General features: G+C 40.6%; 1 protein-coding gene across 4 annotated transcripts in view; it reads right to left on the bottom strand.

The window, feature by feature from the left end:
- adamts2 (ADAM metallopeptidase with thrombospondin type 1 motif 2) overlaps nt 1-13704 on the bottom strand; it is a 416207-nt gene that overhangs the window by 79288 nt on the left and 323215 nt on the right. For all 4 annotated transcript variants that reach the window (XM_062970293.1, XM_062970294.1, XM_008104855.3 and 1 more), the window contains 2 exons: nt 13409-13608; nt 4489-4572 (listed from right to left, as the gene is read on the bottom strand). In XM_062970293.1, the coding sequence (XP_062826363.1) occupies nt 4489-4572; nt 13409-13608 (284 nt within the window). The remainder of the gene's footprint in view (nt 1-4488; nt 4573-13408; nt 13609-13704) is intronic.

The raw sequence follows: 13704 nt of genomic DNA, 5'->3' as shown, positions 1-13704 counted from the left end.
AAATCCTAAGGATACTGAGGAATACTGGGAGTTGGCATCTAACAATATCTAGAGCAGGCTTGGGCAAACTTTGGTCCTCCAGATGTTTTGAATTTCAACACCCACAATTCCTAACAGCCACCTGGAGGGTGGAAGTTTGCCCATGCCTGATCTAGAGGAATATATGATTCCCAGCCTTGATCTTAAAAGTGACCAGGAAGAAGGATATTGAGAAAGCTGGTGCAGAGGAAAAGCATGAATCTGAAGGCACAGATAATTGATGGGACTGTTTAGAGCTTAACTTTGTTTCCACACACATCAGTTATTAGTATTTATTTATTTATTTATTTCCGATATTTCTACTCCACCCTTCTCCCCAAGGGGACTCAGGGAGGCTTACACAACTGGCAGGATCACTACCAGTACATCATAATACAATAAAATAAGAATTAAAACAGTTAAAAATAGTTAAATAACATAGCAATATACAATATATAAAAGATGTAACACAGTGCAGCACAGAATATTTGTGCCAAACATCCATTGGACCTTGTTTAAGAGCCTTAATCCGATCCATGTCGATGCTGAGTTCATTCATTAAACGCTTGCGCACATAGCCAGGTCTTCAGCTTCTTCCTGAACCCCAGAAGGGATGGAGCCTGTCGGATGTCACTGGGGAGAGAGTTCCACAGCCGAGGAGCCACCACCGAGAAGGTCCTGTCTCTCGTCCCCACCAGCCGCGCTTGTGAGGCAGGTGGGATCGAGAGCAGGGCCTCCCCGGATGATCTTAAGGTTCTCGTGGGCTCATAGGAGGAGATGCGTTCCAAAAGTTGGACCAAAACCGTTTAGGGCTTTGTAGGTCAAAACCAACACTTTGAATTGGGCTCGGTAGCATATCGGCAGCCAATGGAGCTGGCTTAGCGGGGGGTGGTACGCTCCCTGTATGCTGCCCCAGTTATTAATCTGGCTGCCACCCGTTGTACTAATTGGAGCTTCCGGGCCGTCTTCAAAGGCAGCCCCACATAGAGCGCATTGCAGTAATCCAAACGGGATGTAACCAGAGCATGGACCACCATGGCCAAGTCAGACCTCCCAAGGAACGGGCGCAGCTGGTGCACAAGTCTTAGTTGTGCAAATGCTCCCCTGGTCACCGCCGAGACCTGGGGCTCCAGGCTCAGTGATGAGTCCAGGAGAACCCCCAGACTGTGAACCTGTGTCTTCAGGGGGAGTGAGACCCTATCCAACACAGGCTGTAACCCTATTCCCTGTTCAGCCTTGCGACTGACCAGGAGGACCTCTGTCTTGTCTGGATTCAGTTCCAATTTGTTGGCCCTCATCCAGTCCGACACAGTGGCCAGACACCAGTTCAGGACCAGGACAGCCTCCTTAGTGACAGGTGGGAAGGAGTGACAGAGTTGGACATCATCTGCATACAGATGACACCGCACCCCGAAACTCTGAATGATCTCTCCCAGCGGCTTCATGTAGATGTTAAACAACATGGGGGACAGTACTGAACCCTGCGGGACCCCACAAGTCAAAGGTTGAGGGGCTGAGCAGGTGTCCCCCAATGACACCATCTGGGAACGACCCTCCAGGAAGGACTAGAGCCACTGCAAAACAGTATCTCCAAGACCCATCCTGGCAAGGCGTCCCAGAAGGATACCATGGTCAACAGTATCGAAGGCCACTGAGAGGTCCAGCAGAACCAGCAAAGACACACTCCCCCTGTCCAGTTCCCGGCGTAGATCATCTATCAAGGCAAACAAGGCTGTCTCGGTACCATGCCCTGGCCTGAAGCCAGATTGTGCCGGATCTAGAAAATCAGTATCTTCCAAGAGTGCCTGGAGTTGTGTGGCCACCACATGTTCCAGGAACTTGCCGAAGAAGGGGAGATTGGAAATAGGCCTATAGCTGTCCAATTGAGTGAGATCCAGTAATGGCTTCTTCAACAGTGGTTTGATCACAGCCAATTTAAGGCTCGCTGGAACAATGCATTCCCGAAGGAAGGCATTCACCACCACCTTTACCCACTCGGCCAATCCCCATCTGGCTTCTCTCACCAGCCAGGATGGGCAGGGGTCTAGGATACATGTGGTAGCCCTCGCCTCTCCAAGCACCTTGTCCACATCCTCGAGCTCAACCAACTGAAATGAATCCATCAAAATTGGACAAGCAGGTGCTCATGTTACATCCTCGGAGACTGCCGTTAATATGGTGTCAAAGCTGGAGCGGATCAGAGTGATTTTGTCCGCAAAGAACTGAGCAAATGCTTCACAGCGGGCTACCGAGTTGTCAGGGATCCCATCTTGAGAGATGGGATTCAACAATCCTCTAACAACTCGAAACAGCTCTGCCGGATGGTTCTTTGCGGACGCAATATTAGCTGCAAAGAAAACATTCTTATCAGCATCTATTTAAATAAAAGCATAGCCGTCTTTGGTCTGATTTGTTCTGCTTCGAATGCCACATGCGCTCAGACCCCTCTTCTTTCGCTTCATCGCTGCCAGCTCCTCAGTGAACCAAGGAGATGGTTTAGCTCGGGTACTTGAGAGAGGGCATTCGGAGCAATCATGTCTATTGCCCTGGCCACCTCCCCATTCCAGAGGGAGACCAGGGCATAGACAGGATCACCAACCGAGGTGGCAGGAAACTCCCCAAGAGCCATCAGGAATCCATCTGGATCCAAAAGCCTCCTGGGGCAGACTATCTTAATAGGTCCCCCACCCCTGCAGAGGTTAGGAGGCGCAGTCAGTCTAAACCTGATCAGGTGGTGGTTGGTCCATGGCAACGGAGCAATGTTTAGCTCCTCCACACCGCCACCTTCCTCCCATCCCTGGCAGAAAACCAAGTCAAGTGTGTGCCCCGCTCTGTGAGTGGGACCAGATAGCAGTTGGGACAGCCCCATGGTTGTAGTTAGGTTTCCCATAGAAAGCAGTGGAGTAAGGTGCAGAGTGGCGAAATGCGCTAGATCACAGCAAAACACTGCTCTCATTATTTTGGTTGTATTCCAAATTCATCCAAATAGACTTTGTTGGAAAAAGGAAACTTGAGAATAGCAAGCAAGAGCAAACTATTTCAAGTAGCATTAAAACAGTATATAGAAACTTACAGCCACCTTCCTCAGAAATACATTGTAAATTTCAGTATATCTGGACTAATATGCATCTTGTGGTGTACAATGTGGATTGAGAATTTTTTTAAAGAATCCTAGGCAACAGTTAAGGATGTTGCAGAGATTATGTGAAATGGAAGTGAAACTCTTTGCATCATCTTTGGTTGCTTTGGTTGTGCATTCTTGCATGGCAGAGAGTTGAACTGGATGGCTGTTGTGGTCTCTTCCAACTCCATAATCCTATGATTCTACTCCTTTGTCATCTGAGACCTTAACAAATGGTAGCAGGTGGTTCTTAAGTCAGTGGGGTGGCCAATCTGCTTCAGGTTTAAGTCTGGACTTGAAAGGCACTCTCCAATGTGCTGAACCCTATTCCTAAAAGCTTTGCTTTTGTATATAATTTCTCTACAGTTTCAGTAAATTAAATACTTCTTAATTCCACTAAAAACAACTTTAAGGAGCTTCTTTTGACTGAAAATTTCAAGAAAAACACGTTATTAAATATTGCTCCAAATGTACGTACTTACCTGATTATTTTACTTTTCAAGGTGGAAATATTATAACAAACACAGAAGATAAAGTATTGCATTAAGAAATCCCAAGACCATTGAGAAACTTGTTGCTATGCAACGTGTAGGTCTGTCTGTGTGATTCTCAACCAAATGTGACACTTTTTACACAATAAAACAAGCACAAATACCTCAAAATAATACAAATGGTTATTCAAACATTACTTAATTCTGGAAGAAAAATTACATTTACCTATCACAACAATAATCATTCCATTAGTATTGTTTCAACATCAAATAATAACCAGAATACCATAAGAAATAACTCAGCAAAGTGGAACTATTTTAATCCTAATTATATTATTTCAAATCTAATAATCTGGGAGGAAGGACATTTACATAACCAGAGGTGAACCGTTCTTGACATGTGTTAATGAGAAATGAGTGTGTGTGTGGTTGGCATTAAGTATGCTTAGTTTGACGTTCCAGGGAAATAGGTTTAGATAGATGTAACTGCAGTTAAAAGGCAGTTTTCTTATAGAGGATTGGAAGACCTCTTCATGATTTTTCTCTTTGCGGCCCTGTAAAACACAGACTTTGGGGTTTGCTGATCCCCCTTAATCCCTGTAGAGGCTTCTGGGGCAGGGAACAGGGTAACAAAAGCTGCAAGGGGTAGGAAGGAAAATGAAATATCCTCTATTTCTGCTGCTTTTGCAAATACAATACAAAACTAAACCCAGTGACTTTGTTAAGGGTTGGTGGATATCACCATTCTACCAAAAACATTCACAAATACAAAGCAGTATAGGCCACAAAAGAATAACTAAGGTGCTGTTTATAAAATGAAATTCCAGATGACTTTTGGGCACTTTCAAATTTACTTACTTTCCCGTAGCTCAACATGATGATTCTCACCAACACAACATTAATATGGGCACCTAAGGACTCGTCATGATAGATTTCATTAACCTAGAAGAAAACATTAAATATATATATTAAGTAGGAATACATACAGAGCACATAAGAATAGTTGTGTTAAAGCCTAACAGCAAAGATCTGACAAATTAATTTTCAAAAACCTTCTGTAACAACAGTATACTCATGTGGTGACTGTAAAATGCATGCCTCTCTGGGAACTTTCACAGAATCGTCTACCACAGAATCGGCTTCCAAGATAACAGGAAATCCCCAAGAGAGACATTAGGAAGCCATCTGATCAATCAGCTTCCTGAGGTGGGTCAACTTAATTAGTCTCCCATCCCTGAAGAGTTTTCGAATCACAGAAAGTCTAAATCCCATTAGGTAGTGATCTGAACATGAGAATGCAATGCAGGGATGGGACCAAGATGGAACATAAATATAATAATGCATGTGAATCAGAACTGTCTGAGTCTCTGCAGAACTCTTAGGCTTTCAATGCTTTTGAGACTGTTGATGAAACAGAAGGATTAAAATACAGTTTTACCAACACACAAACATAGAATAAAGGTATAAAAATGAAGATAGAGATGGTCATTTATGTACAACATAATAAAAAAGAACAATGATTTCCAGAGATGAGGGTAGCATTTGTATCTCCTGCAGTAGAAACACCAACACAGTCTGGTGGGACCTTAATAATGTATACATTTGTTAAGGCAGAAGCTTTTGTGGAGGAGAGCCTGCTTCACTGGATACACGAAGGGATATCCTCAGCTGCAGCCACACTGGGTGTGGTGTGTGCAGTAGGGAGAAGAGTGTAATCAGTGAAGTCAAAGGAGAATAAAATGGAAAAAAAAACTACCAACAGAGCTTGAATAGGCATTAGACAAGTAAACTGTGTCAAGTCATTTTATAAGGCTAAGTTGAAAACATTGGATGGACTCTTTGGACTAGCCTTGAAGTACCTGGAATAATATGTCCCTGATCTCTCTGTGCAAACAGTGGCCAAGACCGTGTGCATGTAATTCCTTTTAGAAAATCAGCTATTGAGCCAGTTAGCTGTTTAGCTGAGAAGGAGTGGGCAGAGGTGGACAAAAACTTTCCAGATAGCTTATAAATGTGATCATGACATTGTACAGCTGTTGAATTAGAAAGAATAAACCACTGTTCCTCTTCCAACTAGCAGTATTTGCTTCAACATACAGATGACTCCTGGATACTGTGGCCTATGAACAGGCCTGTAGCCAGAAAAAAAATCATTTGTGGGCAGTGTGAAACAATTTATTTAGTGAATCATGAAGAGTACGTCCATATCACAATAATTTCTCCTATCCTGCTACTAACTAGACCTGACCCTGCTTAAATTCTAAGATCAAATAGGATCTGCTGCCTTCAAGATACTTAAACCCTCTAATATCATTGCTCTCGCAAAGAGAACCACCAGGGAGGTGGAGGTAAAGCAAAAGCGGGGAAGCTGGTTGAGAGTAGAATTGCATAGGATGAAAGAAAAAGTTAATAGTCAGCAGTGTGTGTGGAAGAGAGGGTGGAACAGAGAAACAGAACTTGAGAAGGCAGGACTCCAAGCAAGTTGGAAGGGAGACACTAGTAATGTTGCAGAAATTTGAAGAAATTTCTTCACATTCGGGGGAAAAAAAACTGTCTCACAGACTAGATATGCTTCCCGTGTATTTGATGGTTTTACTACAGAGGTCATCTTTTTCCATTTTCTACACCAAAGGTCAAACACTTCCATCAGTGTGTCAGTATCCTGAAGACATTCATTTTAAAGTTATGTGCACTTGTTCAAGTTGGTTTTTAAGTGGCAACAATTCCTAGGGAGGAACACTTGCAGTACCTGAACTACTTCCCTGTGCCTTGTACACCTTTCTTGAAGTTGACTGCAGAAAAAGTCCAGAAATAGGGTATACACATTTAGCCTATAATATTCCATTGGTGTTGGTGAACTTGACTGGATGTTGCTTTTATAAGTCGGCCTTGAGCAGATGCGAAGCACAAATTATCATAGTTGTTATGTACCTGGAAACATCATAAATTGTATTTAAACTTAGGTTTTTCTTATGGAGTTTAACCTGGGGAGTCCGATTTGGTGGACTATGCCATCTTCATGTCTAAAATGTTGATTAAAAATCCACAACATCAAAACTTGGTCATGTCCACTCTGTTGGCTACTGCTGCTATTGCAATGTAAATTGACAGATAGATAGGTAATGACAACGTTAATAAATTATCAAAATGTGGTTGAGATAGTGCTCGCAGTTTTGGAAGAACTCTGATTGTTGTTTCTCATAGACTTAGCATGGGGTTTTCATTTAAAAAAATTAACCAGCTACAGGTTTGCCTATGAGTTTATTACACTCCAAGTTGTGGGGCAGACAACAGGTATAAAAAGCTAGACATCTCTATTCCACTTTAAATGCTATGGCAACATCCCACAAATTCCTGGAATTTACAATTTAGAACTCTCAGGGTCCTTCTACACTGCCATATAATCCAGATTATCAAATCAGATAATCCACATTATTTACTTTGAACTGGATTATATGAATCTACACTGCCATATAATCCAGTTCAAAGCAGATAATCTGAATTGTATATGGCAGTATAGAAGGAGGCTCAAACAGGGAGCCCCAGTGCCTCACAAACTACAAACTTCAAGATGCCATGGGATATTGCCATGGCTGTTGAAGTGAAATGTAGCATTATATACTTGTGTAATATGACAAGGCCCAAGGGAATAGAAAGCCACCCCCAATCAAAGTAGTCAGCATGAGATAGGATGGGCCAATACCCTGACCTAGTCCACACAGAGAAAAATTACTTATTTGAACTGTCACTTTCAGAATGCCCCAGCCTGCTTGGCCACTAGCCATATGGAATGAAGAATAATGGAAGATCTACTAAAAGGTAAATTACCAAAGGTCTCCAGTATGGGACAGCTGTTTCTCATTAATTGTAAAACAGTGCCTCCAAGTCCTGCACTGGCTGTCCTTTGAAGGGCAAAAGACAAAAAGAACCTGGAACTACATAGTGATTGTGGACAATACAACAGAAATAACCAGCAGTGTATAACCAAATCTGGTAACAAAATGCTAGAAGAAGGTGTTCTTTTCTATTGTATGATGACACAATAAATGCTCTAAGGCTCATCTGCCTTTGAACAAAGTTTTTAAAAATAAAATCTACAAAACAGATGTGCTATTGGCAAAGCTAGTTTAGGATTGTATGAGTTTTTGTCTCCTCTTTGACAGTAACATTGGTTTTAGAAAGGTCGCAGACTTTGTTCTGGCTTCATGACCATGAACTTTTGTCAAGTTCCTCTCTCAAGTTGTTTGGCCTTCTCAACTTTTGCCTACAAGCTAAGTACAACATTGTTCTTAAAAACATGAACTAAATGTATAAACACAATTTTCAGAGGTCTTCTATTCATACCACAGTCATGTTATCTGTTTACAGCAGGGGTCCCCAAACTTTTTAAACAGGGGGCCAGTTCACAATCCTTCGGACCATTGGAGGGCCGGACTATAGTTGACCACCGAGCAATAATAATAATAATAATAATAATAATAATAATAATAATAATAATAGCAATAATAATAAAAAAAGGGTTGGAAGAGACCCTTTGGGCCATTGAGTCCAATCCCTTTCTGCCTTTGTGCACCGAAAGCACAAGCAAAGCACCCCTGACAGATGGCCACTCAGCCTCAATGTTAATAAATAATAATAATAATAATAATAATAATAATAATAATAAAGAGGGTTGGAAGAGACCCCTTGGGCCATTTTGTCCAACCCCCTTCTGCCTCTGCGGACCAAAAGCACAAGCAAAGCACCCCTGACAAATGGCCACCCAGTCTTAATGTTAATAATAATAATAATAATAATAATAATGGTTGTAAGAGAAGAAGAGAACCCTTGGGTCATTTAGTCAAACCCCCTTCTGCCCTTGTGCCATGGGGGCCGGATAAATGGCTTCGGTGGGCCGCATCCGGCCCCCGGGCCTTAGTTTGGGGACCCCTGGTTTACAGCATGGCATAATTGAGATTCTTTGTGAGGATCAAATCAATAAATACTTAATAATCTGTGCAGTAACATTTGACACAAAAATAGCAAAAGATAAAATTAGCTATACGCCACACTATAGAGTATAGAGTAGAAGACTGATGTAGTAGTTAGTAGTTAGTACTGGATTCAGGCTGGGAAACCTAACTTCATGTCCTCATTTTTCCATAAATATGTGAACTTGGCCAGAAACATTCTGTCTTAGCTCATAGGTTTGTTGTAAAAATAAGTGTGAAGAGTCTTGTGTACAACCTGAGCTTCTTTGTGGAAAGACAGGATGGAAACCAAATACACTAAATAATTTTGTGTGTACCCTACACCCAAAAAAAGATGTAGAAAAAGCGAGGGCACAGTGGAATAGAGTAAGGTGAATATGAGCACAGCAAAAGATTTGGCTGCAATTGGATAACTCAGATGAAGATTAAGAGAACTGCACACAGTTGTTGGTGACTAGCAGGCCTGTAGCCAGCAAAAGGGGGGGGGGGTTAGGGTTCAAACCACCCCCAAAATTTTTCAGATAAAAAAAATGGTTTACTCATGAATTTTAAATGGTTAACCAAATCCCCATGCTAAGTCTATGAGACGCAAAAAATTAAGAGTCACTCCAGGCACTATCTCAAGCAGATAATGACAGGTCTGTAGCAGGTGGGGGGGGGGGGGGTTAGGGGTTCAACCCCCCCCCCCCCCCCAATTTTCAAAACCCTCTCCAAAAAAAATTTCTGGCTATGGCCCTGCTGACTAGATCTGTGTCTATCATAAGGAGCTCTTAAACAAATCACATATGCAACAGAGAGAGTTTGGTTCTGAGTGACAAAGAACAGAGCTTGTACCACCCTAGATTTGCTCCAAAATAATGGTTCTATTGCATTATTCATTACTACGCATGAAAGTAAAATACTGCACTTGGATCTGATGTTGGAGTGACCCACCCACCCTCGGCCTGTCATAATGATGAGGCTTTTAAGAGATCCCAACATAATTAAGCTAAATAATCTGGACAGAACCCCAAATATCTGCTTGAATATCAAGACAATACAGCAGAGTGGTTGAGAAAGGACTCTATGGAATGGCTCAGACTTGGTAATGAAAGCAAAAAATCTGGTGGTGGAAAAAAAGTCCAAGATATTGTTTGCTGAGTCTCTGGTTGATTAGTCATTTTGAAACTGTTCCATTGCAACATGTGAAAAAAATCCAGCATATCTTGACTCACAATTACCTTTGGGATTGTGATCCCATTTCTAAATTAATGGATGAAAACCAGATTGCCCATGGAAGTCATTTGGCCACATCAACCTCAAGCTCTCTCACACAGAGACTCTCTTGCTCTTTTTTCACATTCACACACTAGCAGGGATATTGATTAGACCGTCAATACAAAATAGATGTACTCAATACACAGTGAGCCATGTAGTCAGTCTGGACTATGACTTTGTTTTGCTGGGCCTGGTAAAAGACGTTCATTCAGTTTGATGTGAAAGGTCAAGCTGTGTTTTTTAAAGATTTATATCCTAAAAATCACAGAATTTTAATCAGACAGTCAAACAAATAGCAAATATGTATACTGAACAGTTCATTAAATTAAATAAATCTGCAGTACCATTCCATACCCATGAGATCAGTACCCACAATTTCACTACCTGCATCTGATAAAATATGTTGTCTCTAGACATTTTCTAGGTGCTCCAGGTGATTTTGTGTTATGCTTCCACTGGAAGGACCTAATAGATTTCTATAGAGATATCTCTAGGAACTTTCCAGGTCCGCAAGGGTGATTCTTTGGTAACTTTTGGCAGATGTTCACTATTATCCATGGTTTGCAGTTTCCATGGTAATTTTGGAATGTATCTGCCAGGTATACAGAGGGTTGTACCCCTTACAATTTATTCAGTTTCTAAAAAAAGATTTAAGCAATATGAAATATATCCTTTTTCAGAATTGATTCTGTGTCTGTTACATGACCATTAGGTCATGACTATGGAGTTTCTTTTAACTTGATATAGGCAAACAACTGTTCCATCTGCATGCCTCATCTACTAAAAGGGTTTTTTGAAATCATTTACCTGCACCTTGGCTTATTTTTTTAAGTACTTTTGATATATTTTTCAAGAAACACTGAAGCAAGGTTAATAGGAATAAACCTTCAGTTTCACAATGGAATGGGATATTTTGAATGATAATTTCCAAATATAGTCAAATGTAAACATAAAAATTACAAAGTGCCCAGACGTTATATTTATACTCATGGGATAAAAATGGAGTAAAATGAATAACATAAATAATAATCAATAAATATAAGTCTAGATTTTTAAGTCAAAAATTGAAGGAAAAATTCTGGGTTGTCTTATCTGAGGCTCAGTGTAAGTACTGTACTTTAACTCTTATCAAAAAAAAGGAACCATCCCCTCCTCTGAATAGACTGGGGAAAGGCAAGAGCTTACTCTGTCCCAGGAGAACCTAAGGAATAAAACACCAACCTCCTTTCTTCGCCACAGCATCATTTCTGGCCTTTTTGAATACCTAGGTGGGAAAATGGTGGCATGGGTAGCCAAGAGTGGCTGGCCACCTTTGACAACAATGGCACTTTCCTGGATTTATCAATGGATCATATCAAAATCCATAATTTTGGTCCAAAAACCTGTCCTCAACTTATATATGAGGCCAAATTATTCACAATTATATATTGTAATTAGATTAGATTGGTTGCCTCTATATGAGTCTGGAATATATCAGAAAGTATACACCACAAGCCATATTCCTGGATATAAAAAGAGAAGGAACATTTTTCATATGTATAGAGTGATTGGCTTATTATAGTCATAATAGTAGGGAACTGAACACTGCAATGGGAGCTTTGATGGAATGAGTGATGGTAGTGGCACATGCCAGTTGGAGACAGGAACAGTTTTTTAAAAAATTTCAGTAGCAAAGTGAGTGGTTTTGTTATTGGAGTTGGTTAAAAAGTAGGTTGGATCCTGACTTAAAAACTCCATGGGGCGGGTAAAACTTCCTTATTTTATTCTTGTGTATGATAATTAAAAATGAAACACTTTGCTCTTTAGAGGTGGTATTTCAAAAGTTTTTTTGGTATGTCATGACTTCAAAAAAAAGTTTTGCAAAGACATGTTTTGCATAAAATAACAATACTATAAATAAGCAAAAATGGAACATTGCTGGCCTTCTTGCTTTCATTCAAAGATAAAAAACATTTCATGACAGTTGCCTTTTTCAATGCATTCATACTGAAGGTGATAAAACTTACAAATATTCTCTATTCCTAACCTAGAGATCTACCAGATCCATCGAAATCAACTGAAGCTAATCATGAAAGTCAGAAAGAGATGACTAAAACAAAAAACTGATATGTATGATAGAGCAGATGTCTGAAAAACTAAATGACAACTACTTCTTTGAATTAATCTCTACTTTGTTTACATTCCGATGTTTGGGTGCAATTAGATGTTGACAAGTAGGAGAGGTATTGTCATCACTGTTTGTCACCACCCTCTTGTATTCACAGAAGAGAAGGAAGCATTAATACACGTTTCTCAAAAGTGCTTTTTTATTTTACAGTTGAATAGAAAAGCATCCAGATAAATATTAATACAGTTGACTCTCACCTTTCACAGATTTTTTCTTATGTGGATTTAATTATTCGCAAGTTTGGAAGCTACCTCAGCCACTGATCTGCAAGTCTTCTGCTGTCAGCCTCCTAGGATGACTCTGCTGCACAAATCTCTGCAGGATATTCCCCCTCCTCTCCCTCCTTTTCTGCAGTGCCCTGTTTCCAGACTCCCTTCACCAGCCTTATACCTCCCTCCCATTCAATCTTCACTTCAGTCAGGTGGGGCACCTTTGTTGATATTGGCAAAGACATCCAGCAACAGGCAGGAGCTGTCTGAAACTCCATGTCACAACAAACAACAACAAAGTGTTAAAAAGGATAGGTGCCATCTTTTCCCCCTGTAAATGTTTTTAACCCATGTTAGGGGCCAGAAGTCCCTGGACATCACCTGTACACCTAGGAACAACTTCTTTGGCGCCTACTTTGGAGTATGTTGCCCATATAGATGGGCCTTTAGTCACAGTAGCAGCAGTAGGGAGGAGGATCATCATCATCATCATCATCATCATCTATTTCTAACCCACCTCTCCATGTATATTGGTAAGGAACAACAACAACACATCACAAAACATTAGTTAATAGAGCATATGAAACCAATACATGTAAAATGCATCAATAAATACTTTTTAAAACATAATTTATAAATCATCTGGATAGATGAGCCAAAAGAGATTAGTCTTTACTGCTGATTTAAACTTAGACAATGTCATTCCAGAATATGAGGGTGGCTGAGGAAAATGTCCTTTGGGTAACAGCCTAGTCTTGTTTGACTGAAGAAGATGTTTCCTAGAAGACTTGAGTGTACAGGGCAGATTACATGGAAGAAGACAATCCTGTAAGTAACCTGGACACAAACCATGTAGGGCTTTAAAGGTATGGGCAACAATTTGTACTTTGTGGGGAAACCAATTTGGAGCCAGTGGGGTGATGTTAGAATTAGTATAACCTGGTTACATTCACTAGGAAGCAATCTGGAGGTCATTTTTTGAACTAACTGAAGTTTCAGAATTTGATACAGAGATAGCCCAAAGTACAGCCCATTGCAGAAGTACAGTCTTTAGGTTAGTAGACTTTGTATTTCATGGTAGCGGTACTTTGCATTCTTACACAATTTTTAAGACCTGAAAGACTTGTGAAGTTTAAGCAGTCAACATTGATCCTAAATACAAATGAATTACTCACAATATTCATGAGGGTCAGAAGATATTTCTGAACGTGTTCTTTCCCATGGAATTGTACAACTGAGTCATCAACGCCTAAGAGCACTTCAATGTTGTAATCATCATCAGCTGCATGCCTTGGGTATCTCCTTCTCCTTCGTGAAGTATCGATCTCATCTTTCAATACGTTCACCATGCTGTCTAAATTGCTTAGATCAGTTTCTGTAAGAAATGGAAAGTAGAGAAGTACTTATCTGTCACATTGTACTTCATAGAGGTATGTTATAGCAGCCCAGTGGCTGAGGAAGCATTGAGGTA

This window comes from Anolis carolinensis, chromosome 2 (assembly GCF_035594765.1).
Source record: "Anolis carolinensis isolate JA03-04 chromosome 2, rAnoCar3.1.pri, whole genome shotgun sequence".
In the NCBI taxonomy this organism is placed as follows: Eukaryota; Metazoa; Chordata; class Lepidosauria; order Squamata; family Dactyloidae; genus Anolis; species Anolis carolinensis.
Note: the sequence above shows the minus strand (reverse complement) of the source record. Positions and strands in the feature narration are given on the sequence as shown.